Source organism: Penicillium verhagenii (assembly GCF_028828195.1).
Source record: "Penicillium verhagenii strain IBT 33310 chromosome Unknown utg000010l_segment0_segment0, whole genome shotgun sequence".
Lineage (NCBI taxonomy): Eukaryota > Fungi > Ascomycota > Eurotiomycetes > Eurotiales > Aspergillaceae > Penicillium > Penicillium verhagenii.
Window position 1 is genome coordinate 898,970 of NW_026643174.1, and position 26,458 is coordinate 925,427.

Genomic DNA, 26,458 nt, shown 5'->3' on the forward strand with positions numbered 1-26,458 from the left:
ATTTTATTATTTTTTTTTATTCATTTATGTCTGTGTCTGTGTCTTTCTCCTGCAACGGCCTTCTCTTTCGGAATGGAATCTAATCGAAGTGTAATAAATAATCACCGCGTGTTTGTTAAACATAAGCTTTCAGTGTGGTCTTGTCATGCTTACGATTGGATCTGGCGAAAGGCGTTGAAATAACAGAGTACATGTAGCTAGTTCTGCAAATCACTCGAATTGTTTAGTTTCTGTTGATGCTTCAAATTAAATTTTATTTGTTTTCTTCTATGACTTGATCAAGTCGATGCTTGTACAGATCCATTCTATCAACAAGACCAACTCAACTTCCCAGCTTGTGAAGTACCTCCTCCTTCCACCCCCACCCAAGCACAAATGCCGTCCCAGGCCCAAACACCCACGTAACACCCACCAACCCCACAACAGCTCTGAACCAAGAGACTCCAGCTCCAAACATCTTCAACTCCCGCATCCGCAACCAAAGCCACACGAATCCCGCCGCCATTGAACTGATCTGGTCATACTGCAGGAACCGCGCGAGTCCCTCCTCAAACGACACATCACCCGACAAGACATACCCATCCAGCCCCGGCCAGAAAATCTCCAGCATCGAGGACTCCGCTGGCACAGTGGTGCGTGCGTACACAAATCCGACTGCTGAGATCAGGGCTAGCGAGCTATACACGACGCGCACTGCGGCTAGACTATTTTGTTTGTCTTGTGTGCGTGACGTGATGGAGCCTACGGCTGGATCTTGGTTTGGGTTTGGGTTGGTAGGGAGCGTGGTTTGGAAGAAGAGTGATAGTGGGAGTTGGAGGAGGGGGACTGTTAGAGGGAAGATTTGCCATGCTGCGTTCCACAGTTGCCTGTCTTTGAGGTCTGGGGCTAGGAAGCTGGCGTAGGAGGGGATGTAGTGTGCTGCTGCTAGGGCTGCGAGGAGAGTGTATGTTGACGTTGGCTTTATCTCGCGGTTATTGCTTTGTACTGTTTTGTGCAGTGGGTTGAAAATGTACTGGAGTAAGTAGTAGAGCGGGCCGAACACAGCAACGGAAAGTAGTTGGGCTGCTTGGCCAATGATGATGGGGCTTTGATGTGTTAGTTTTTGTTCCGAGAAGCATAGTTGAACCATCCTCATCTGACTTACAACAATAATCCACGCCAGGAATGATCTTTGCGATACCCCTCCAATAACCAGATCGCATACACAGCGCCGAACTCCGGAATAAAGCTGAACATCTGCGTCCATGATTGCGCATGTGCCCCAGTAATCGACGGCATGAAGCACAATATGACAGGTCGAAATATCTCATCCAGAAACCGGCCATTGTAAATTGGCTCGTGGACATTGAAAGTTTCCCCTGAACTGGCCGTCCAAACGCCGTGCTCGAGTAGCGCTTCCATGTGCGGCCTGATATGGAGCATCGTCGCCCCGACTGTACCGGCTCCGGCGCACATCAAGCCGAATAGCGGAAGTCCCCACAGCGCCCGCTTCCAGAACTTCTCCTGAGCCACGTTTCCCGGGTTCTCTGGGCTTTTATGTGGCATTGTGCCGGTGGTGGCGAATGGCTTGCCTGGGCTGCGGTAATAGTATATGCTGATCTCTTGTTTGTCGCTAACGCGGTCAATGGCGAGACTCGGGAGTCGGGAGGAAATGGCAGGGGAAATGGTATTTCATGTAATAAATCTTTCTGCCAGTACTGGTTAGCGTACATTCTAGCGTACAATCTAGCGTATAATCCCGCGTACAATACAGCGTACAATACAATTCCAATATACGGCCTGCTTGAAACATACTTTTAACTATATAAATCAGAATACAAAGTTGGATTAAGCGAGCGCGGGGTAATCTGAGCAGATTTAGAAGTTTGAGATTATATGAAACAAACAAATATGAATTTGGAATTACGCGTAATTTACTATCTGCCGGTCGGAAAGTTCAAATTAGGTTGTATCGTGGCCTTTATCGGCCACCACAGCTGAGGTAATATCTTTGAGGCTTAAAATGCGCAAGACCCACTACTTTAAAGCTACCACTTGTTCTTATTTGATTGAATAACAATCTTACTACACGCTAAAAATTTACAGTGTATACTAGTACATAGTAGGTTCACGGAGACAATACCTGTGCCAATCAATGGAACCAATTATAAGTGAATATGATATTGTACCACTGGGCTATCTAATTGATCAAGACTGGTGTTAGTAATTACATACCCAAGTTTATCGTCACGTAGGAGGTCGTGTAGTGAGTGACGTAGGGAATCGTGTAGTTGATTGCGTAGTAGCTACTGGTCGCGTAATTAAAGAGCTCTCGTCGAGTGAGTCGTGACTCTCGTGCAAACTGAACTGAAGTCACCCACTGTTTTTGAAACTTGGATACCCACCAAGAGACATTTCTGGAACCTGCACTACGTTACTTCCGTGTTATATTCCAAGGATTGAATACTAAATCTTATCCAACTCCAGATTAGGAAGTCGATGGGTGTCTACTACTGTGTACTCCAATAGAACCATTCTAGAAACTCATTCTGGCCTCACTTGACTCCCCTCTGTTTATTGAATATTGAGTTAAATTTAATTAGAAAGAAACAGCCGGAAGAGAGTCAAGTGAGGCCAGATTGAATAAAGAATAACGGAAGGAGCTAGCACTCAGGAGAAGAGAACGATAGTTAACAAAAGCTTCCTTTTTCTCTCCTTCTTCTTCTTCTTCCTCCCTCTCCTCAAACAACGTTTTCCTCCACGCCCTGCAAAAATTTACAACTTTCCACTGAAATCCGCAATCTTGAGGTACGCTTGTCACCCCACTTTACTTGACCAACCTAATCCTTGACTTTTTGCGCATAGCCTTAGAATTATCGGCAAAATGGGTTTCACTTTCACCACCGAATGCATCCGATGCCAAGAGTTGGTTAAGATCAACAACAAGTGTAAATGCGGGGCTGTGACCCGCATTTCCGATGTGAACCCCGAGCACCCCAAGTACGGGAAGAAGGAGCCGGAGCCTAAGGAGCCTAAGGAGCCGCGGGGCAAGAAGAAGGAGGCAGAGACTAAGAAAACTCCCAAGGAGACGAAGGACAAGAAGGAAAAGAAGTAACCGGACTCGGAAAGAACAAAGTGAGGTGAGAAGACTCCTTTTGCCCATGCTCTGAAGTCAAGATCTAACTCTTTACAGCCAGCTGTTGGAAGTTTGATCGTCGTTGCTGGGTTTTCTTTGGATTTTCTGGTTTCTTTTCTGGTTTCTTTTGTGTGTTTCTTTTGTGGGGGAGTTTCGGGCTCTTTCACCTGTTTGTTTACTTTTTTCATGCTTGAAGAAAACGTATCTGGTACGTGAGGGGGGTATTGGGTGGGAGGGCGGCCCCCCTCTCTTTTTTACTAGTATGAAATTTGACTTCGTCAATTGAATTGAATCCCCGTAGATTGTAGATCTGACGTCCAATTTTCAATTCCTCAGAGATTCTATCCTAGATTGAATAGTTGCTTTCTAGGGGGAACTTTGGAATGTGTCTCGGTTTTCGCGTTTCCGGCGTCTACTCATCTTTTGATATGGGTTTATTGTGGGGTAAGTGGGCCTTATAACAAGTACCAGAGCCCCACTTCCTCGTGAGTGAATAAATACAGGTCCGTTCAAATAGCAGTCTTTCCAGTCCAGTATGGATTTCCTATCAATGTGAATAGAATGCAACAATCCAAAGTGAAATCTAGTGGGTTGAGGGTGGTCCAACTCTTGCATCGTTCTGTCCAAATCGGGACTAGTCTGCTTTCTTTCTGCATCACACTGTTTCTTCTTTTTTACTTCTCTTTTCTTTCCTCTTCTTCTTTTACTCCTTCAAATTTTCAACAAAACTCGCTTTTCCCTATCTCAATATCCCTCAGATATCTCGACCTGTCAGACTCAATCGAGATACCTCCCACGAATTTGGCCATGGCGGCCAAACACTCAACTCAATCTCTTGGAACTATTTCCGCCACCGATGCTGACGATCAAAAGCCAGGCAACGAAACGATGGCCAAAGTCTCAGCTGGATTTCTTGGAAGTGATTCCGCCACCGATTCTGACGATCAAAAGCCAGGCAACGAAATGATGGCCAAAGTCTCAGCTGAATCTCTTGGAAGTGATTCCGCCACCGATTCTGACGATCAAAACCCAGGCAACGACATGATGGTCAAAGTTTCAGCTGAGTCCCTTGGAAGTGGTTCCTGGCTTGAAGTCGATGATCAAAAGACTGACGATGACCTCGATCTTCGAGATATCACATTCCTTGAGGGTATCAAGTGGGATGTTCTGGCTTCAATTTGTTCACGCCTTCGGGACGGAATCTCCTGTGAGATCGATGGGAAGTATTGTTCCGGTTCCAATAACATTGTTCGTCGGGTTTCATTTGTCGACGGCGTCAGCTGGGTGGCAAGACTGAGACTACCAAACGCAGATATGATGCACGGCGCCCAAGATGCTCTCGATGTGGCCAGCACGCTCAAGGTGGAAGTATCTACAATGAAGTTCTTGAAGTAAGTTCGTTTCATATGGATGCTGTTTTTACTTGTTCTGACATATAAAAGGGCCAACTCTTCCATCCCTGTGCCTACCGTACACTCCTACAGTTTCGACCCCACGAACGAAGTCGGTGCCCCGTACATCCTAATGGACTATATCCACGGAACAATTGCGGCCGATCTGAGAAGCCAAACTGGCGATGGGATTCTGTTTGGCACACCAAGCCAGGATCGCAGGTTCAGGCAACAAATGGCAGATATTCAAGTTCAGCTGTCGTCGCTCACGTTTGATAAAATCGGATGTATCTACGAAAATGAAGAGACCTCTGAATTTTACATCGGCCGGGAAGTCGAAACGGGCCAAGGACCTTGGGAGTCTGCGATGGATTTCTACAAAAGTTATGGTGATCACTCTCTCAGTGAGTATCGGCGACGCGGAGCTGAGGACTGTGCTTCGATGGCAGTCCCAGCCCTCTTTCAAATCCTGATCCGGCTCTACCGGGAACAAAACACCAACGGAGGTCCATTCCGTCTCGTGAATCGCGACTTTGGAGCCCACAACCTTCTCGTGAATGAGAACTTTGAGATTATTAGCGTCATTGACTTTGAAGAAGTTATGGCTGCTCCGATGGAGGCTGTCGCCCAGTATCCCGTGCTCACTGACCTAGACCGGGCGCCTCCTGGATACGTCGCCACCGAGCCTTTTGTGATCAAACGCATCATGGAGACTGCGCCAAAAATTCAGGAGTACAATGAGTTCATCAAAGCGGCCGAAGTCAAAATGAAAATCGATCGTGATGGAAACACACCAATTTCAAATTTAATGATCTCAGATGTCTCCAGCATTTTCCAGGGTATCATGGATTACAGATACCACTCACAAAAGAGGAACGACAGATGGACAACAGCATACCTCATGCTGTTCGAAAAGAAACGGGAGGAAATGGGCGGTCTCTCAATCGCAATCTAGGGCTCTGGAGGCGACTCTAAAAAAAAAAAATCTCGGGTAGTTGAAGATGCCTGTTGTTGGAGCTTGAAGGAAGGAGGAAGGTACGGACGTCTGGACTTTTACAGTTAGGGCGGAACGACGCGGTTTACTGATGAAGACAAGGATTGATGTGTTTTTAGTACTAGTATCTTTTTGAATGCGTGATGATGATGAATTCTGAAACCGAATTTTTGAAATGATCAACGCGCTATTGGATCTCATTTGTACCTTTTCACGCGGGGTCGATTCCCACGCTCTAACCTTCGCCTTCAATAAGACTGTCTCCGCCGTTTCGTTTGTAAACAAGGCTTCATGGACTCGGACTGGGCTACCCGGACAGGCGTCCGTCAACACCAAGATCCCAGGATACAACTTTATGCTGTCTGGTAGCCCCATCTCATGGCAGTCTTTGCGACGGAATGCTGTGACGATGTCCTCGACGGAAGCCGAGAAGCCGACTATATGGGGAAGCTGTGAGGAGGCAAGCCGAAACCAAATCAAGAAGAATGTAGTTGGTCAAAAATGACAAAATATGTACAGACGGGGGAGGAAAACAGGAATTGAGGAAACAATGTTCTATACTAGTAGTATACATGTGTGGCCGATGAATGTATTTAACGACCGCATGTTATGGATCCCTGGCAAATTATGCACATGTGGAGTTCCAAGTTGAGTCCACGTTGAGGAATCATTTTCAAACTCTGCGATTCTTTGTCAACATTTGAATGTACCCACAACATCCGAGTGACCTCCAAATAAATCAAAACTAGTATTTCTCGAGCTCTATGCCTTTCAAAGACTGGAACCTTCAAAGGAAAATTTTTACGAAAAGTATTTCAAGAATTTGTGGTGCACCCAGCCGTGTACATCTTCCAACTACATAGAACATTCGACAACGTCGCCATGACTTATAAAGAGCAGCCAAACTTTCCACCGACGAAACAAGGACCTTTCCAAACTTTCCGACCACAACCCAGGATCCTCCGGCTCCAGAAAGAGACAAAGAATCAACCCCTTTGAATCCATTCGCATTAACAGATCATGCAATCAATTGATGTCCTTGTCAAAGTTCCACGAAACAACCTTGAAACCAAACATTCTCAACGACGAAAAAGAAAATTCAAAAAAGAACATCAAACCCACCCCAACACGCCAGAACCCCCCTCAAAACCGCGCATACAAAAGCCCCCACCTTTGAAGATGACCCAGGCCGCAGAAGAACAAAAAGGGAAAAAAAAAAACAATCCAGCCTCAAGTGCTCCCGATGGGACCGGGTACAGCCGTGATATGATAAGATTGAGTTACTAGGGATCGAAATAAACTATGGGCCTAACTGCTCGGGCCAACGGGCCTTCCGCTCGATCTCGGGAGTCTCCCCTCCCGTCTCCCGATATGGTATTGATTGAGGCTAGCTTCGCCCTAACTGGTTAAATATAAATTAGACATAAATACCCTTGTCTTCGTCAGCCCTATATACTACATGTACTATATATAGAGAGTTGCTTATGAGATCGGGCGGGATGGGCCATCCCCGCCATCCGGGGGATATTTGGGGTGGGGTTTGAGTTGGATTTCATGATTTGATTTATGTATGAGTTGACATCACTTCGGATTCCCTGTGACCTAGGAACCTTGGAAATCTTGGATTGCTAGGTAGTAGGTACCTATCGGAAAAGGGAAGGAAAAGATGATATCAGGACGGGTGTTTACCTTAATACGCAGAATTACCTTACAGCAAGAATGAAATCAGTAAACTCACGCAGTCTCGATTCATAGCGATCGAACTCGCGCGCTAAGACGTATAATGTGGATCAAAACATAGTGCATATAAAGACGATAGTGATCAAACAGCCTCCCAAGTTATAATAAGCAAACAAACATAAAAAAAAAAGACAAGGACCAGATAATTCAAGATCAACGCAGGAACACAGAACAGGAAATAGAAATCGAGCGCAAGAAAAGAGAGAAAAAGACGAGCACGATAGCGTAAAAAGTTGACACAGCCGACCGTCTTTTGTCAGGGACAAAAACGCAGAAATTCAAAGCTTGAAAGAGATTGCCTGCCGCGTAATTTAGATATAAGCATGAACGCAAAAGAAGAACACACACAAAAAAGGGAAAAAAAGAAACGCGAAATGATGATAGAGCCAAACCAAACGCAAGTGGAATAGTCAAATAGCCGCCCGAAATTGTAACAGATGTGGGCCGCCTGTGATCCGAGAGGGGTTGTATCACAAGGGCGGGAGAGAGATGTGGAAGAGGAAGGGGGTGGTTGGGTTGATTGATTTAGCGTATGCATGGAACCGATATTCGAGGGCTAGGGCCTGCTGGGTGCATCTCGGGGAATGCAGCCATCCTTCCCGAGGAGCGAAGATAGCTGCATTTCAATCGACCAGTAACGAGAGGGGAGTTTCTGCGGGCAAAAATCTGCAGAATGCAGATAGATATGCAGAGGAAATAAAAACCAGCCCCTCAAGTTTTCGTACTCGGGCCCCCTCCACAATTAATCAGAACAGTTGGAGAATCGAAATGTATAAGTGATAACAGATAAAAATAAAATCGTATGCCGATGCCGGACAGAAAAAGTCTGGCAAAGTCGGTGCTTAGAAGTTTCGTACGGCTCGTAAAGCTCATGGGTCCGCGTTTCGTATAGCATCGTACCGGATCGAGGGACAAAAAATCCAGATAAGAGGTTCCATTGCCGAAATTCTTGCTGCTCCAAATCGAATTTTCGAGATTCCGAGAAAATTTGATAGCCAACTCCTGCCTGCATCATTCCGATCTTGAATTCTCTGGTTGAGTTTTCCGCCGTATGGAAGTAGCATCCAGGGAAATGGCGCTCCGTGATTCGCGAGATAAAGATTGTCGAAAGGGAGCATCGGAATTCCAGAGAAAAACTCTATTGGCAAGAGATTTGGCGATAGAGAAGAAAGATATGAGAAAAAAAAAGAGTCAAAAAAAGAACAACACAAATCATAATCGAGATGGTGATTTTGCCGATCCAGCCACAATAACCTCTTTAGGTCACCAGAAAAACCTCAACACATGGTAACTCCCTAGTCGTGTGGCCAGCACACGGATCGTTCCTTCGCAATTCCCCGCATTCCCACCACGCGGCCCTTTTCTATAGGTCTCAAATTCCGGCAAAAAGGGATGGAAAAACGCCGAGATTTGAAACCGCAAGAAAATGCTGGGAGTGGTTTACTGGCCGAGTCCGCGGCGGTTGAGCGCATTGAGCATATCGCTGTCAGCGCTGCTGCGGCCGTGAGAATCGCCAGGGTTCAGCATATCGCGTACATTCAATCCTGCGCGTGCGGAGCCACTAGGTGTGGAAGTGGAAGTGGAAGGGGGTGGAGTGGGACCACTTTGCGGTGGCTGCATTGGCGGGTATGGCGAGCCGTGAGGAGAAGAGGAATGACGAGCTTCGTAGGCATAGGCAGATTGCGGCGACGTACGCCGGTCCTGGGGAGGAGGTGGGTAGTAAGGGCTTGAAGTTTGGTATCCCGGGATGGATCCGGCGGGGGTAACGGGAGCCAGATTTGTCGGGTCGGGATAGGCAGGTTCCGAACCGGAGCCTCGTCTGCCACCAGGTTGTCTCTGTGGGGGGGGAAAAGGGAAATTAGATCTCAGTTCGATGTATGCATTTTAGAGTTTACGGGTCAAAGAGCCAGGAATGCCTTACCGGATCCGGCATCGAAGACGCAAGGGGGGCTCCGCCGTACGGGTGCTGCGGGTACATCCCTTGAGGCGGCGGCAAGGTGGTTTCGCCTTGCGGTTGCTGGTGCGAAGGAAGAGGTTGGCCGTGGGCTCCGTAGAGCGTCACGCCGCCACCACGGGGCCCAGAGTTGCGTAGATGAGGGTATGCGGCGTGTGCGGGGACAAAGGCTTGAGCCTGAGAGGAGACGGGAGTGAACATGCACTCTTGATTGAATCGCACACAGTTAGTACATCTCCCATCCGAGGAGCTTTCAAATCCAGAGCAGCGAATCTGTTTTTTTTTTGGACAGGTTGTTAGTTATGGTTGTCCTCGATGGTCGCCCTCGATCTTAGTAGATCTTTTCCCTCTCTCTTCCTCCCCCACGTACCTTCCGTCGGCGACAATAGCGGCAGGCAATGGCAGTTCTTTGACGAGGTGCTGCGGCCTGATAAACGACTCCAGGTTGGCCATAAGGATCAGCGGCATAAGGTCCTCCAGGTGGTGGTGGTAAGCGATAATCTTGCGGTGGGTGCGGATGTTGATGGACGGCGGCCATGTTGGGCGGGTATTGCGATGGTGGAGGAGGGTAGTAGGCGCGATCGTGTTCAGGAGGACCGTATGATGGTGCTGGAGGATACTTTTTGGAGAGAAATGAAAGTCAGCTTGATGTGCGCATTATACAGGATTATAAAAGGGCTCAGCTGCGCCATCAGCCTGGGGTGCACATACTTGATGATAGTGATCTTCGGGAGCCCATCCGTGTGGATACTGTCCCGGGCCCGGACGATTACTCTCGTAGTCGGGGGGATGGCTTGACATTTGTGTGATTTTGGGGGCGAAGAGGGGAGAGGGGAAGTAAGAAATTGGGAAACAAATGAGATGAGTCAAGGGTACAGGGATGTGACGTCGTGTTATGAAAGGGGGGGTTGGAAGAGGTCAAGTCACGCCAGCATAGCGCAGGGGAAAAAAGAAAGCAGGAAGATCCAAGACCCGAAATGCGATAGTGCAGAACAAGGAAAAGAAAAAGAAAATCAAGGGGCAAGGAATAAAAGAATAAAAGAGGAAAAGGGAAATAAGAAAAAAAGAAATAATGATAATAATGATTAAATAGAAAAAAAGGAAAATTAAAATAAAATAAAAGAATAAAAGAATAATTCTTTTTTTCTTTTTTATTTTTAAAAAGAGCCTCGGCGTTGACTATGACGTGAGCCAAAGGGAAGGAATAAGCCAGTGGTCTAAGTAAAAAAAAAAAAAAAAAAAAAAGCGAAGGGAATTACGATACCAATCAGGAGGGATTTCCAACGAGAAAATGACCATGAAAGAAAAGGGAAAGCAAATGGGAAAAAAGAACAATTTTCTAATTGGCAAACCAGATTTCTTTTTTCTTGCAAGTGGTGGAGCCCCGGGCAGTGCGGGCTAAAGCGGCGCCAATTGACCCAGGATCCATACTGACGGACCCTCTTGGACTTGACTCTCACTCAGCTGTCCGTGGAACCGAGAACGGTGGCAAGGGATATCCCTTAACCTGTGAAATATACAAGTTGAAAAAGTAAAAAGATCAGAACTAATAGAACTAACAGCACTAACAGAACACCAGAAAGTATAACCCCATTCCTTTTTTTTTTTTAAAAAAAAAAGAAACTAATCTTTTAGCCCCCATTTAGGCCATCTCCCCCTCCCCCACAACTAAGATAGTCGGTCAAGGATTTCGGATCTTTGGGGGATTAAAGAACGGTGAATCCTCAGTTCTATAAAGTACCAACTTCTCAACTTCTCAACTTCTCAACCTCCATAACCTAGACCTTGGAAATCTGGATCTGACATCATCTGCAACAATTCGCACAAATCTCAAATCAAATTAAAAAATGCAAAAGAAAAATACCAAAAAGATATCCAGCTGACCCTTCAATCAACCCTGCCCATGTACTGTCCAAGGTTAGAGTGGATCTTCATTCTCAATGTCGCACAACCGCAACCGGCCCCGCGGAACTAGGATGCTCTTCCATGGCGATGGGCGCGGCTCGGGGCGAATCTGCCTGCATTAAACCCATTGCAACCCAATAACCCACCGCAAAAGAAATCCTAGGAACACGATTTTTGGAACTCGATTATTTCTTTGTACACCAAACAGCCAACGTGGAATAAAAACCTCGTTTAGAAGTTTTGAAAAACAAAAATACCAAAATATGTAGCAAACAAATATTCCAAAAAATTAGAAACGCACAGTAAAAAAAAAAAAACAAACAAACAACAAAACAAAAAAGGTGGCATATCTTCTCCGGGCCATGTACAGGGCGCTACTGCAAGTACTATCGACCATTTGAACATTTCCTTCCGCCCAGTCTCGAGCGGTGTGCAAAGGTGGCGATCAGACTTCAGCTGAACATTTCCAAACGCAAGTGGGGATTCACTCAGCTTTCGCCACACAAAAGATACGAACAGACTTGAGTCTGGTGACGGAGAGCGGAGACTCTACTCTTTCCTACCCGGGCCCATAACCATAGATTCGGGCCCGGAAGGCCCATCCTGAGCCAAGGTAACCTGCATTAGCGCCGGCTGGCTACTGACAGGGGCGGGTTCCTTGTTAGAGGGGAGCCACAACCACGTTGTACGGGTGTGCTCCATTTTCTTTTTTCTTTTTTCCCTTTCTCGAGTCTGGGTTGGCGTGTTATTCTGGATACACTCCGGTACTCCGTTCTCCGTAGCGGTTGAAAAAGAAACACTAGAAGAAATCATCACCGCTAAAATCTCGGGGATCCACAGTCTTGTTCTGCTTTGGGGAAGGACGGGGGAAAGGAGGATTTTTGGTTCCTTGGAAATCAGCGCTTATGATTTCATAAAACAGAAGCGGGGACGGTCTTTTTATTTGTGTGTTTTTAGATTAATTCTCACCCGTGGGTTACTCTATTTCGAACAAGGACTCGCACTCGAGGAAATTATATCATGGTGTGTTGAGTACTACTTGGTCACCTGTATACACCTATACAACTACCGAGTCCTAAAGGTACTTATACCTCAAGCGGTAGTATACCCCCGGGGCGCGAACTTTTGGCCTCGGGGTACTTGTCCCACGGGCCGCTCCGGCCTTCCCGCCGATCTCATGCATGTGTCCAACAAGGAAGAACAAGGCTCGGGATGATTGCCTAACTCTGATCTGATTATGCGTTTTTGGAGGAAAATGTCCAAGTCTTTCATTTTTCTTTTCTTTGTTACTCTCTTTTTTTTTCTTGTCTCATTTTATGGAATTTTCTGATTTGAAAAATCCATTAATCGAAAATCCAAACTAGGGGCGGGAGTCGGGCAGTCTAAGAAAAAGAAATCTGGGTCTTGCCACGTTTTTTCATTCCCTGTTTTTCGCTGGCGAACCCAATCGGCGCTTGCATTCCCGTCCGCTTCTTTCCGTCCGCTAAATCTCCACTTTGTTCTGGCGTGGCCTTTGCTCACCACATTTAGCGTACCAGACTTTGAATCGCACTAAAAATCTCTCTGTTGTTTTTCTCTTTTTTCTCTCCCGTTTTTCTCACAGGTATCCACACCCGACCCAAACTCCCTAGCCAGTCGATGCAGTTTGTCCAAGGGACACGCTAGTCCAACTGGACCCAAAGGAGGGACTGGAGAGGGACTGAGCGCTGACTTGGGGATCCAACCACAGCCAGTAGTTGCGGTTTGAGTAGGCTGCGACTTTTTTTTCTCTTTTCTTTTTTTTTTGTTTTTGTTTTCCTGCCTTGGTCTCGCATTCATGCCTCCTTTTTGTGTCTCCCCAGGCCTCCCAAGTGGACTCGTCCGGTTTCATTTTATATTAGCTTACGCTGCTGGTTATACATGGATGAAATTTCGTCTCCCAGGACAAGGAATGGAGGGGCTCTTGCCCCTCTTTCTCCTTTTGAATTGTTTTTCTCTTTTTCATTTTTAGTTTTCTCTGTTCTCTGTTGAGTTATCCACACGGGAGCGCGTCTATCATTAGGATGGAGCCGTCGGGCACTAATAGGCGCATCCCGCTGCAGCCCGCATGGCCGTCAGGTCACGGGAACACGGGCCTATGACGAGACGGGATCTGACGTGGCCGGATGGGTTTAGCTGGGATTTTTAGCTGGGTTTAGCAGGGTTTATGTGGCAGTGCACCAGTCGTGTGATGGGTCGAGGGCATTCAGGACTGGCGGTGACACCGTAGGATTGGGATTTTGACTCGGAGGGAAAATATAAGTAAAAATTGGAAAAAAAAGGAAAACAAAAACAAAAACAAAAAAACAAGGTAATTTTAAATCCATATCTATTTCTCTCTGTTTTTTTTTTTATATTTTCTTTTCTTTTCTGTCGCTGTCGTACAGTCGATCGCGTTGCCTTTTCTTTTTCTTTTTCTTTGTCTGTTGCTAACCGCTGCATCGATCTAACACCTGCAATTCCTTTCACATTCAAAGAAAATAGCAAATAGTTCTCGAATCCTTGTAAACCGATCACCTGATAGAAGTGAGACTTTTATTTTATTTTTCTTATTTTTCAGTATGACATTGTTGACGAAAATGACATCACACCGTTTACTGCAAAGCGACCGGGGTTGAGGGGGGAAAAGGCGGCCTTAGAGCCACAGGGCTGACAGAGTGACCAGGGATCGTGACCATCCGCGAAGCCAAATATTATCCTTCCCGAGGGTCAGCAAACAACTCAAAATCCTTAAGCAACCGCTCAGATCCTGGGCTTTGGGCAGCAAGGAGTCGGTTATGCATCACTGGGAAATCATCTGTGGCCCGTGGCAGGGGTTCCCCAGGTGCATTGACGTGGAACGGGGGCTGCGGCCCTGCGGGTTGGACTCGGCAGTCGGGGGTTCCTATTGGCCGGAATACTTGTATATCGCATATCTTAGTAGAAGCTAAGGTTAGAAATCCATGTCAAACTGCAATGCGATCTGCTGATTATGGCCGTTGATGTCATTCGTGATTTCGGAACGTTTTTTTTTTGGTTGTTCTTGTTCTTGGGCTCGGGGTTCGCATGGATTTCTGTGGGTAACCTTGGAACAGGAGTTTGTGGTCAAATGTTTGAGTCACCAGATACTACTAGTACACAATTAGTCTTTGGCGTTGTAGCTACCACTTGCGAACCACATATCTGTCCTCTTCGTTTACCAGATCGGGCTACTGAGCAGCGTTCAAGACACTGCACCCGACGTAACTTTAATAGAAAAAAACCAGATGTCATTCTCCGAATGGTTCAAATGACCCCCGGCAAATGTTTTGGCGTCGTTCAACAACCGAGTGTCTAACCTTCTACTCGCCTGGGCACAACCACCCCTCATTCGATAATCCCAATCTCAACATCACACCAACTTCTCCTATCAAGTTATCCTCTCTACTCGATCAAAATTCCAAAATAAATCAACCCGCGCCGGACGCACAGACATGTCGCAAATTTGCGACACACTTGGCCGATCTCGATCCCGATGCAAATCTGCAAGAATCCCAAAGATCTACATGAATGAGCCATATCCACAAAGTTGTAGTCCTCTAAACCCGCTCAACGAATCATTCGCTTCAAAAACAACACTTATACAACACCAACATCCTAACTCGTTATAGTCATTCTAGCTCGGCCATGGTCCGAGATCAGATCTTCGAGGAATCGCTTCGGTCCTAGCTCTGGTTGGTTACTGGCCATTAGCGACAAAGGAAAATATACACTTCGTCGATCACAATCAAGATAATCTTGGATTTTGTCTGCTTTCACAAAAGCAACCCTGTTCTTTAAATCCACTAACTTCTGTATCCTGTACGTCCTACCCAAGTTGGGCTAGTGTTTCGCAGATTTACTTTTACAGTCCGTCGATATCTAAGATATGCAGGGCTACCCGTCTATCTTTACGAATGTCGTACTACCATACCCTACATGCGCATCTATCAGGCATCTATACTTGCAGTAGTATAGAGGAAGCCAACTACAATCTTGGAACCTGTAGTACAAACCTTAGCGACCCAGAGACTCGAGCACAACATGGCACCCACAAACCGCAACCACCAACAAAAAGAACAGAAACAAAAACAAAGAAATACTCAAGTCAAAACATACAGTACCGAATCCCCATCTCAATCCATCCGTCCCAAGAAAGCAGGTAGTTAGCTCCATTCCCGCATCCGAACATCAACCAAAAAAAAAAAAAATAAGAGAACCACATACTTCCATCCATCCGAACCCCAAACCAAAAGAGAACATTGAGGAGAAAATAAAAAAGAAAAAAAGAAAAAAAGAAAAAAAAAACGGTCCATCCCAAACACCCAACCCAACTTTCCTCAAGCCCTTTCCATACCAGGAAGGTGCTCGGTACTCAACGCTCCAAAAAGCCGCCAAAACACCGGTACACCAACTCTGGTAGAGGGAACGCGGCGGAGTCCCGACCCGACCCAATCCCATCCCACGCGCACCAAAACGGAGTCTCAGCATCCAAGGTTTCGTCTAGCGGGCATGCCCGACAACGGGCCGAACGCGGCGGCGCGGGCGCTTGCTTGCGGTGGCGACACTATACGTCCAACCTAGCAGCTAGTGCGGCAGGGACAAAGAGGCCCTAGTTTAGTGCAATTCGAATGGGCCTTTTGATGGTATGGATCCAAATCCAGTCCAATCTCGGGGAACGCTTTGCAGTCTCGGGGTCTGGTGGGTCGTTAGTGAAGGAGGAAATTAAAAGTAAATTAAATTAGGAGATGGATCTGGTTTTTTTTTCTGGCGTGGTTCTGGAAGGAATTTGTGGGTTTGTCTGGTGGGCTTATCTGGGCTACGGAGTAAAAATATGGAGTTGAGTGGGTGGATGGGCCTTTTGGCACGGGTTGGGAAGGTCAATGTTTGGTTAGCTAGTAGCTTAGTCGCCTGTGAGGAATAAATACATACTAGTAGTATGTAGGGGGTGTTTTGTTTTGTGGCTATTGGTAGGCTGTTATATCCGATCGGTTGGTGTTGCTGCATGTGTTGAGTTGTTGGTGCTGGTGCGTTTACTTGGAAGTCGGTGGTACTCGAGGAAATTTACGAGCGTCGTGGACGAATGTTTGTGCTTGTCGCATGCGTTGGAACCGGTCTCTCGGTAAGAACTAGTGACTACACTCGAGTAAACTTTGTTTTCAAGGCGATGATCTGTGTGGGAGAAAAGGGAAAAAAAAAACAAAAGTTGAATTCGCACTATTCCAGTCGACCCATTCACTATTGGCTCTTATTGCTTCGAACAAGGTTCGTACCTAGTAGAAGCTGCACATCCCCATTATGTAGTCCGTATATGCGAGTGGCTTTGGTGGTGGCTACTGCGGGAAATGAGACCTCGTGTAGAAGCCGAACAGTAGTAGGGGATACTGTAACGAAAGTGTCCAGCGGAGTAGGAACGGAGTACACAGAGCGAACGTTATCCGCAGTTTGAAAATATGGGAGACGTAGACCACATTCTAGAAATACAAAGAACGCGCCTCTTGTTTCATCTTTCTTGGAAGTTGCGCTCTCTCTCTCCTGCAGGCTGCGGGCTGCAGCTAAGATGTGACGAGGGTGCAGTGACACTTCCTACTGCATAGGAATGGGACCGGGAAATGCATCTGTCTAAGTTGGGGCATGGCAATGCCCCAAACAACAAAGAGGGCCAAGGTGAAGGAGCGGAACTACAGCAGCGGTACGTACAAGGCCTGCGTAAGTTCTGCAGATGCCTAGAAATCCTTCCTAGCAACACTCGCGGTTCAGTAACGTCGTTGAAATTTCGGGACGGAAATATTGACCGAGTGGACTGAAAACATAATCCATCATGTAAATTGGCCGAAGAAATTCCCCGGTGAAAATGGATCTGGTGGATACAATGTGTATCACTCGGCTGAGTCCGTGAAGAATATGCATGTAAATTGGCTTCTATTCGTTTTCCCCCTCTATACGTGTTTCCAATTACGTTCTGATTGTTTTCTTCCTTTTTTTTTTTTTTTTTTTTTCTCTTCCCTGCTTCTCCACTTGGTCAGTGCCAGTGCGGAGGAAACAAATGCCGGAGATCCAATCCAATTGAAAGTTCCCTGGACTATTGATCGGGCATCACAACACTGTTGAGATACGTCACCTATTTTGGGAGGAGCGGTCAGCAAAGGACGTGAACGACGAATTGCCCAACGAAAAAGGAAGCAGCTCATCTCACGCTGATTCGGTGAGGGGCATAAAAAGGGGACGGGCAACCGAGCCTAAGTGGCTAGCTCAGAAGGGAAATGGGGCTAGTCAAGAGGGGGCAAAATCGGCGGGGGCAAAAAAAAAGGCAAGACAAAGCACAGAAGCAGATAGATCAGAGAGAGAGAGAAGAGGGGAAGAGACGGAAGAGGTGAGGGGAAAAGGCTTACGAAGGGCTCCATGACCCCAATCAGCGCGACGATCCGGTCCTGCACATCCGCTGCCATGATTTCCTTGTCAGTGATGGGTCGTCCGATCGTGAAGCTGCGTAGTCGAAGTAAATCGATATCCTTGTGGTCTGCCTCATAGCCCTGAGAAACATCATTAGCAGGTGTTTTGATTGTTTTTTTTTTCTCTTCCATAGGTTCAATTCCAAGTTCCGGGGGTGTTCGGGGGCCCGAGACTCTTTTTTTCCCTCATGGCCCGTGGAGACTGGCGCCAGTCTGAACCATGGAACCAGAAGAGACGGCGTGAGAAAATATTTTAATACGAAAAAAGGGGAAATATTGCACCCAAAAACACGAAAAAAAACAATGAAACAGTGAAAAAAAAAGACAAAGCACCAAAAAGAAAAAACAAAATAGAACATAGAGGGAAAGAAGAGTCTGGTAAAGAGAAACCCAAGGTTGATTCCCGAGAGACTTTTGGTCCGGGAAAGACTAAAGGCGTGGGCTTTTCAAAACACGGGTTGCCCTCCCGCTGACACCCGTGCGCGGTCATGCTTTCCGCCACCACTGAGCCCCAGATGAGTTGAAGTCATGTTTGGAAAAGGCTCGTATAGTCAAGATCCTGGGTCTTCGTGTTTCGTGCCATGGAGCTCCATGAAACCGCGTTACGATTCCGATCAACGGCAGGATAGCTTTTCCCCCGTTATGGAAAAGGGAAATCGTGGAAACCATGGCTAGGGAGCTGACTTGACTCCTGTGATGAACATGGTTATATCAAGTCATTTCCGAGAGCCTAGGTCCGATCGGCCGATTCACATGGATCTCGATCACGGCGTTGCACTCGATTCAACCCTCTGAAGCCGGGTTTGGCATTCATCATCGAGTGATGGCTAACGAACTGACCCATAGACAAGGGGGAAGATGACGAATAAACAATGGCGAGAACCTCCGACACCCTGAAGCGAAAGCGAAAGGGAAAGGGTGGCGGATGCCAGTTGGTGAATCGCAGATGGGAGATGGCAGAGAACTAATTGAACATAGTACATACCTTGGGTTTGGTCTTGAGTGCGGATTCTCTATTGTGATGCGCAAAGGCTTTCACAACTGCTTCATTGTCGTCGCTGACTCCATTCAGAAACTCTCGACGCATCTCGGGCGCTCGAAGCACATCCTTCCATTGCTGCGCGTCCGTGTCAATGTCCTGTCGAAGCGCCGCGAGTGCATCGGACTCGGGGTTCCACAGACCACAACCTATAACAATCGATGCAAATTAGCTCAGGCCATCATAAGAAAGGGCAAACACGCGGAGCGAAAGAGAAAGGGACAAGAAGAACAAGAAGGACGGAAAGAAAACAAGGCGGCGGGGACGGTTAGACAACATACCCACGAAGCTGGCGCCAGGTTGGAAGTGGACATAGTACGCTGCATATGGGCCTTTTTTGCCCGTGCGGGACCTGTGCTGATATGAGTGGATCGTCTGCCTCCTTGGTCGTGATCACTTACCATGCAGCGGAGAAATGAATCTATTCGTCCGTTAGCACGGCGCTAACTGGCCATCACAGTGACACACGGCAATCTCGTCACCCGACCAGACAGGGGTCGGTCGAGAAGGGAGCGGGGTTAATTCCGACATACCTTGTATGGAAGAGGATTCTTGCTAAAGCGAACATCGCGATGAATGCGGAAAATCTAGAAAAGAAACTGGTCAGCGGACTGGAAAGCAGAATGTCGAGAAGATTCGAACCCATCCCTCACTTACCAGATCCTTTGTGGGAAGCTCAGGAATCAAGCCATCCACCTCAGTGACCTTAGGACTCAACGTCTCAACAAAGGTCTCGAAGTCCTTCTTTGCCGCGCGGAAATCGGGATCATGCGCTAAGGGGCGAAAAACAAAAGAACCCGGTCAGTGACGTGACATGATTAACCGCGCTGCCGGTAGAAACTAGAAACTGCGCGCGCCCACCTTTCAGCCATTGACGATCATTGTTGTCGGCGATATCGTGCAAAAACAGCTTCGTATTTGGATGCAGCGTCTCATCTTCATAGGGCACATCGCCCGCGTCTCGAGCCTTGGGTTTGGCGATGAAAACCTCCTTCCCGGGCCCTAGTCCCGTGCGAACTCCTTCGCGCCAAAGTTCCTTACCCTTGGAACTAGAACTAGCACTAGCGGGCACAGCAGCACCTCGCTGCTGTTTGCCCTTGCCCTTACCCTTGCCCTTAGCCTGGGTTTCGGGTTCGGCCTCACTGGCCGAGGCTTCCAGCTCCTCATCCTCTCCTTCATCTACCTCTGGAGTCGGTGAGGACTGCGATTCATTCTCCTCATAAGCGGAGCCGGAATCCCCACCGTCGGAGTCGCTAGAATCCTGTTCCGGCTCGGCGGAGCTCTCGGGTTCGAAATATTTGCTTTTCTTGCTAGTGGATTTCGTCGCGCCGGACAGCGCGCTATTAGATTTGACCCTCTTGACCTCCGCCTGAGGGGCCGACAAGCGTGTTGAGGCGCGTCGTTTCGGCGCCGCCGCTGGCACTTCTGCGGGGCCGGGCCGAGACGATCTTCGGGCCATTATTGAGTGGAGTTTTGTCGGATTTGAATATTGACCTTGCCGGTTGTGTAATCCTTTAATTATGGATACTGTAAGTCGGTTTTGTAGGTATTTGTTTTCGCCGGTCGTTTTTTTCTCTCTTTGGTTTTCGTTTTCGTTTCGTTTTTTTGCCGATCAAGTAGGAATGAGATCGAGATCAGGATCAGGATCAGGAACACCAACTTGTACCTGAAACAGTAGTCGATTTTGGTGATTAGGGCAATGGAGATTTGAATTTCAAAATTGCCAATATTTGAAAATGAACGATTCAAGTAAAAATATAAAAAGAAAATAAATCCAGAGGATCGATCGAAGGGGTGGGAGGTACCTTTAATAAAAACCGGCTTTTTTTTACTGAGTAATACCATTTCTCCGCCTTGACTCTTACCTTCCCGGGATTTCTCTTAATTACCACATCATCTGTGTATTTATTTACCTACTGGGTATTCATGATTGGTGTTTCTTTTATGACTTGTTGTATCATGTTTCTGTTCTTCCGAGTTTGAATCTCCCTTCAGACTCTCAGTTCAATGTTGACAATTTTTGAGTTGTTCGGTTACATATATTTTCCGGCCTGGGTAATCCCCAAATGTGCATATAGTATGCATACTTCCCAGGTATCTGGTAGTGAACAAACTCTTGCAAAAGTCCATGGAAAGCCCACGCCCAAATAATCCTCCACAAAAGTTTCCAATTTCAATAGACCGTCCTGAAAAGTACATCATCAAGACGTAAAGGAAACGCTGGAAAAGCCGCAATAAAACGGCTTGAAAATCAGCAAAGAACAGTACATAACTTACCACACAAGACCCCTTAACCGCAAAAATCTGCGGAAGCAGGCCGTTGAGAGCCGAATGTTCAACCCGTCCGCCGGCATGTCATCGGTCAGGATGGACTGAATCTGGCATTGGCCGGCATCGACAATTTGGTGTTGAAGAAGGTATTTGATATCCACATGCTTCGTGCGAGGGAGATGCTCAGATTCGACACTATGGCTATGGCACCCTGATTCTCTGCGTACAAGACGAAAGGGCGCTCGAACAAATCAGGCGTGAGAACCGGACAAGTCGCATAGATCCTGCAGCACAGACATAATCCAGACAACCTCTCGTACGGCGTACTAATGACATACTTTCATTATTGTGATTCATTCTGAGTATGGCGATGTAGTCAATTCGATTTAAGAGTGAAGGGGGAAAGGAGATGAATGCTTGGAAACCCGAGGCACCCATGCAGGACCCCTCGGGCCTCGACTCCCAGGTTGTGGTCGGAAAGTCTGGAAATGTCGTTGTTTCGTCGCGTGGACAGTATGGCTGCTCTTTATATGTACGTTGTCGAATATTCTAGGTGGAAGGTGTACTCGGTGCACTACAAATTTGAATCTCTGAAAACCTTTTCATGAAAACCTTTGGAGATTCCAGTCTTTGAAAGTCAAAGAGCCCCGGCAACAATCAATAGTCTTTATTTATTTGGAGGTCATTCCCAGGTTGTGGGTACATTTACCTATTCATTGGAAGCAAAAATCGGAAAATCTGTAATTTTGACATATACCATGCATACTATTGATTGTTTCCAGTAACTTGAACAACAGACTGGAGACTATCAAGATGGTTTATGAATACAGGCAGTACAAGCAACACACGAATCAACGGCCTCTCATATTCCCACTGACAAACAATCTCGGAGTTTGAAAATGACTCAACTTGGGACTTCACAATCCGCCAGTGAACCGTACCAAGCGGTCGTCGAAACCTTATCTGGGCCACACATGTATATGTAACTTTGTTTCCTCAATTACTCTCTTAATTCCGAACCCTTGTATTTGCCTTCTCCGTTCTGTCCATCACCTCATCCTTTTCGATTATCGTTCGCCCTCGCTGGGCTTTAGTGGAACTGCGAATGATGAGAATCAGCCATGAACTGTATCAAATGATCCAAGTATACAAACAAACCTTGAGTTTCCTGCAAGAAATCAAGAGCCTGGGAGCCGGTTCCCATCCCACACTCTATTTTCATCCCTCCATTGTAAATATCAAAGCACGGTAAAAGACCCAGAAAGGCTTTGCCAGAGTTGTCAAATGCGGTGGCTCCACCCAGCAGAATAGGAATCGAGGCATTCCGTGGCGGCTGTTTCTTGCATTAACTGCAAAGCCGTCTGTCAGCGCATATTCATGGCTGTTGTGTTTTGTTGTTTCGTCTTGGGGAGGTGCTCTGTCCGAGGAAGGACAAGTGGAATTTTGAAAATTGACAACGCCATGGCAACAAGGTGGGAAGGAGGGGGTTGCACTATCAAAAAGGTCAGCCGGAAGCCACAACATGGAGATCATCATTATCTTGATACCTGGAAGTGTCCAGGATAGTCGATGAGATTTGTTGACAGTTTCATGAGATCAAAGTGTCTTGAAGGACCGACTGAGATGGGAGATCGGTTGCAGATGACAAGAACGATGGAAGCCTCGACGAATGGAAATTGTTTCCATTGTTCCTTTGACTTTGATTGTTGCATTTGCAGTTGCACTTTTTTTTTGTTCTTTTCATGGAGTGCTTTTTTTCTCTTTCGATCGGCGTGAGTTTGCTGCAACATACTCGACCATGGACACAGCAAAGAGAGGGAAGCTAGATGTTAGTGGACCCCAGCACCGTATCCCAACTGAATTTGTCCTGACACGCAAGCTTTTTCAGCTACGTGACGCCTGTTCAGAGAGGAAACGGGCTGACCCATGAGAAATGTTCGGCCAGTGCTTCTTCACTGCTTGCCTATTCATGACCCTGTGGCTTTTTCCTCCACACCACAATAGAAGACAAGAAAGATGCGGTCTTTGACGAGATTGAGTTTTTGCTCTTTGCTTTTGTTGTTGTTGGTTTTTTTTTTCAGTGAAATTCCAAGTTGATGAATAGGAAAAGTCTCTTGACGATGAAGAGAATCAGTGCGAGCAAACTTGTGGAATAAGGTTGAAGTTCCCAGAAGATTGAGTTGGCAGAATTTATTGCTGGAAATTGCAATAGAAACAAATTGCAGAGGCTTTCCGAAGGAACTATAGCACTGCCTGACATGTCATTAAAAGGACGTTGTGAATGATCAAAACATACATACCTTGGATAACTCGTCGAGACAACCTTTAAGTGAGAAGGGGTTGGTGATCATGGTGATCATTGTGATGAATCATCGCGAGGAGCTTGTGATTCTGAAAGGTCAGTGTATTCAAGCAGATAGAACGAAGACTCAAAGAGTGCGTACCTTGAAGCTTGTTGAGCCAAGATGAATTGATCAAGTAGAATTATTGACCATAACGACCAGTTAGATGATCAGAGTATCAAGGTGGAAAGCAGGGACAGCTTTGTGTCAGATATTGGATGCATAATAAATCCATGATGAATGGGCGTGAAGTTCGAATAGAAGTTCAAAGTCGAGGTCAAACTCTGAAGCCCAAACCTGGGGTTTGGGGTTTCCAAGTAATGAAGGGTGATCAGAGATGATCAAAGATGATAAAGGATGATGATGAAGGATGATGAATGATGATCAAGGATGATCAAGGCTGATGAAAGGTGATGGAAATTGATGGAGGGAAGGAAGTTGATTAGGGATGAGGAAAGGAAGAGAAAGGAAAAAAGAGAAAGAAGAAGAAAGGGAACTATTTATACCCACAGGTGAGGGGGGGGTTCTCTAAGATCACGTCCGTCCCCCAGGATCGGCCAATCGTGACACATGGTGAGTTATCTCTCACTTACGCGAGTCATTAACCACTGTAGATCACACTTCGCGTCTACAATCAACCTATGACGAAGAAACACGAAGATGAGTTGTTGGAGATTCCAGGCCCCCATGCCTGCAGCCTAAAATCTGTAACAATAATAGTCCATCGTTGTATATAACTCAACTTCTAAGTAGCAAACCGTTAGATCCCGAGAAAATAATGAGCTTTAATGTTCATTTTCTGATTGACCTTTGGAAAATTCAGCCCAAAAAACAACTCTTATCTTCAAGAAAATAGTATCCATGTCAAAATTGGTGTTTATGGCCGGCAAATGCTTACGCGTGCTTATTCGAAATTCATGGTCGAATTCGCGATTTCGAAGGAGAAGAAGATTTTAAGCTTCGAAACTTCCAATAAATATAATTAAATTCCCATATACCGTTTGTTCTTATATCCTGTAGAAATACGCACACGAGCATTGAAAAGAGCCGCACCCGCCTCTTTATTCTTCCCTGAGGATCAGCATTTGCTTCCTCAATCATTGGAAGCCAGCTCGCGTCAATTTTTTTTTTTTTTTGGAAACGTCATGACGCTAGAATGCAGGACTATGGATCAGTAGTATTCTTGTCCCGGCATTTTCTGGTGAGTAACCCGTGTGTGGGGTCAACTGGTTGCTTTTCGATAAACCATTGGAATTGAAAGGACGATCAGGAAGTTTAATATTCCGACAAACAGTTTTCTTCATTTCACCCGTGAATTTCGAGGGTATCTGCACGGATCTACATGACATCTGGAATATATACCTACTAGTATTATTTAATGGACATGATCTTCTGATATGTAGCTGCGTATATGTAAGGCCATTTTTGAATATTCTTATAAGCATTTGAGCTCCTGCTGCCCAGATGCTTAGGTGGCTTCTCTAGTAATTATTCAAGACGACTAGCAACATTTGAACATCAATTGATTTGAACAGATATTTATTGCAAGCATCTTTGAATGTTTGGAAGTACCGAGGTACAGCGTTGACCACAAACCATGCGAGCTACACCTGGCCTGTAATTACATGTAAAAGCCCTGCACAGAGAAAAGCCAACATTTGAACCTTGAAGATAATTGCTACCCAGATTTTATCATAACAAAATAGCCAACTTCATTTTTTCTGGCTTTCAAGCCCTCCTCAATTCGAGTGATAACGCCGAGGTCTTCATAATTCGGGTAGGTCGTCAATGTTCAACCCCTCTATGCACTGATCCAAATTGCTGAACAAGTTGAGGAAATTCGAGTTATTACAGATATGCTTAGAATGCGTAGGGCGATCACGAAACGGTATAGATGGGATGACATCAAACCATGTAGGTGCCCTGAATGATACCGCTTTCGCTCTAAGATCTTTGTAACAGATGTTCGAGAAAGGAATCGCCGGCCTAGGCGAGAGAAGTTGGCTTGAATGAATCTGCATAGTCAAGGCGCCATACATCATAGATCGGCATTCAAAGTTACATCCTCTTTCTCCGCTTGAAAAAGAATCGCGTATTTCATCAAAGCGAAGCAACACCTTTTCGATGGAATCATGTCTAGATTCGATCATTAATTCTGCAATATGATTAGATAGGGCCAATGCGATGTTTCTATTTGTGTTATCTTACCAATGACGGTATTGGGTATCGGAAGCCCCAGGCCATCTATCAACACACAACTGCCTGCCATAGCAACAGATGTTGACTCTTTGAAGCGGGCAGGAAGGTGAAAATACCAAGAAACCCATATCCAGAGCATAAGATCTCGTGAACACGCAGTTTCGATCTTCTCAGCTAGAGAATCAATCCAACGATCCGTCATGACGTATAGAATATCTTTGCAGTCGTAGTAGTCGGCTATCGCTGCAACCTTGGCGAGCATCTCGAGCGTAATCTTTTTAGGGATTTGATTGTATTGGCAATGAATTGCACGAAAAACAATTAAGAGAGCGTTGGAATCCCAGCCGTCTGCCGTAATCTCAACTGAGCCTTTTTGCTGGTAAGAAATGCTTTCTTTCCAAAGGCCGGTGAGTGATTTTTTGAAATATGAAGATGAAAACATCATATGCTTCGCGGAGACCTGAATGCGAATATCGCTTGGAGCCTCTACAGGGATATCTGCTTCAGGGACCTCTTCTTCAGGGACCTCCTCTTCAGGGGCGTTCACTTCGAGGACTTTCTCCGCGGGAATGCTATCTTCAGACACCTGTGCAAAAGGGGAGTTCGCATTGCGTAATACAATAATAACTTCGCCATCTGGGTCTAGAATATGAGTTGGATGGCTCATAGTTGTGACTTCAAGTAAGACCATGGTGGTGGTTGAAAATAGAGGAATGTGATTGATGAAACGTTTGAAAGGGATAGAATGTACCAACTAATTACTAGTTAGCAGTTAACTAGCGTTTAGTTACCAGTCCACAGCTTAGTAAGTAATCGCGGTCAGCTGACTGGTCACCCAAGAGTAACTGCACGTGCCGTATTTTAAACCTGGTATGATGATACTACACACTGGTGCGGCGGCCGATAGAGGCCACCCCTAGGTCACATCCCAGTTTCAAATTTCTAACTTCACCGCCCTGTTTCCCGCCTGCATTGTATTTATCATACTAGTTATATAGGAATATCTTAAGCGATTTGATCTACAGTGACAGGACATAAGTT

At 46.2% G+C, this 26,458-nt stretch overlaps 7 protein-coding genes across 7 annotated transcripts; 3 read left to right on the plus strand and 4 right to left on the minus strand.

Annotated features, from left to right (window-relative positions):
* Nucleotides 1-322: 322 nt before the first annotated feature.
* Nucleotides 323-1,545, minus strand: N7466_010209 (Monooxygenase FAD-binding; the record flags this gene model as incomplete). The annotated part of the gene is made up of 2 exons (XM_057169598.1): nt 323-1,085; nt 1,145-1,545. The coding sequence occupies 2 exons, from the start codon at nt 1,543-1,545 to the stop codon at nt 323-325; spliced, it is 1,164 nt and encodes a 387-aa protein (XP_057016989.1).
* Nucleotides 1,546-2,863: 1,318 nt separating this feature from the next.
* N7466_010210 (uncharacterized protein) lies at nt 2,864-3,094 on the plus strand (the record flags this gene model as incomplete). Its single annotated transcript, XM_057169599.1, has 1 exon — nt 2,864-3,094. One exon carries the CDS (start codon nt 2,864-2,866, stop codon nt 3,092-3,094), a length of 231 nt encoding a protein of 76 aa, XP_057016990.1.
* Nucleotides 3,095-3,922: 828 nt separating this feature from the next.
* Nucleotides 3,923-5,461, plus strand: N7466_010211 (phosphotransferase family protein; the record flags this gene model as incomplete). The annotated part of the gene is made up of 2 exons (XM_057169600.1): nt 3,923-4,506; nt 4,600-5,461. 2 exons carry the CDS (start codon nt 3,923-3,925, stop codon nt 5,459-5,461), a joined length of 1,446 nt encoding a protein of 481 aa, XP_057016991.1.
* Nucleotides 5,462-5,675: 214 nt separating this feature from the next.
* On the plus strand, nt 5,676-6,005 carry N7466_010212 (uncharacterized protein; the record flags this gene model as incomplete). The annotated part of the gene is made up of 1 exon (XM_057169601.1): nt 5,676-6,005. One exon carries the CDS (start codon nt 5,676-5,678, stop codon nt 6,003-6,005), a length of 330 nt encoding a protein of 109 aa, XP_057016992.1.
* A 2,675-nt stretch (nt 6,006-8,680) lies between these two features.
* Nucleotides 8,681-9,995, minus strand: N7466_010213 (Zn(II)2Cys6 transcription factor domain-containing protein; the record flags this gene model as incomplete). The annotated part of the gene is made up of 4 exons (XM_057169602.1): nt 8,681-9,076; nt 9,162-9,467; nt 9,565-9,813; nt 9,906-9,995. The coding sequence occupies 4 exons, from the start codon at nt 9,993-9,995 to the stop codon at nt 8,681-8,683; spliced, it is 1,041 nt and encodes a 346-aa protein (XP_057016993.1).
* Nucleotides 9,996-17,196: 7,201 nt separating this feature from the next.
* On the minus strand, nt 17,197-20,064 carry N7466_010214 (DUF2461 domain-containing protein; the record flags this gene model as incomplete). Its single annotated transcript, XM_057169603.1, has 8 exons — nt 17,197-17,235; nt 17,507-17,647; nt 18,552-18,754; nt 18,887-18,957; nt 19,007-19,026; nt 19,139-19,192; nt 19,263-19,378; nt 19,467-20,064. 8 exons carry the CDS (start codon nt 20,062-20,064, stop codon nt 17,197-17,199), a joined length of 1,242 nt encoding a protein of 413 aa, XP_057016994.1.
* A 5,303-nt stretch (nt 20,065-25,367) lies between these two features.
* Nucleotides 25,368-26,108, minus strand: N7466_010215 (uncharacterized protein; the record flags this gene model as incomplete). Its single annotated transcript, XM_057169604.1, has 1 exon — nt 25,368-26,108. The coding sequence occupies one exon, from the start codon at nt 26,106-26,108 to the stop codon at nt 25,368-25,370; it is 741 nt and encodes a 246-aa protein (XP_057016995.1).
* Nucleotides 26,109-26,458: the final 350 nt, after the last annotated feature.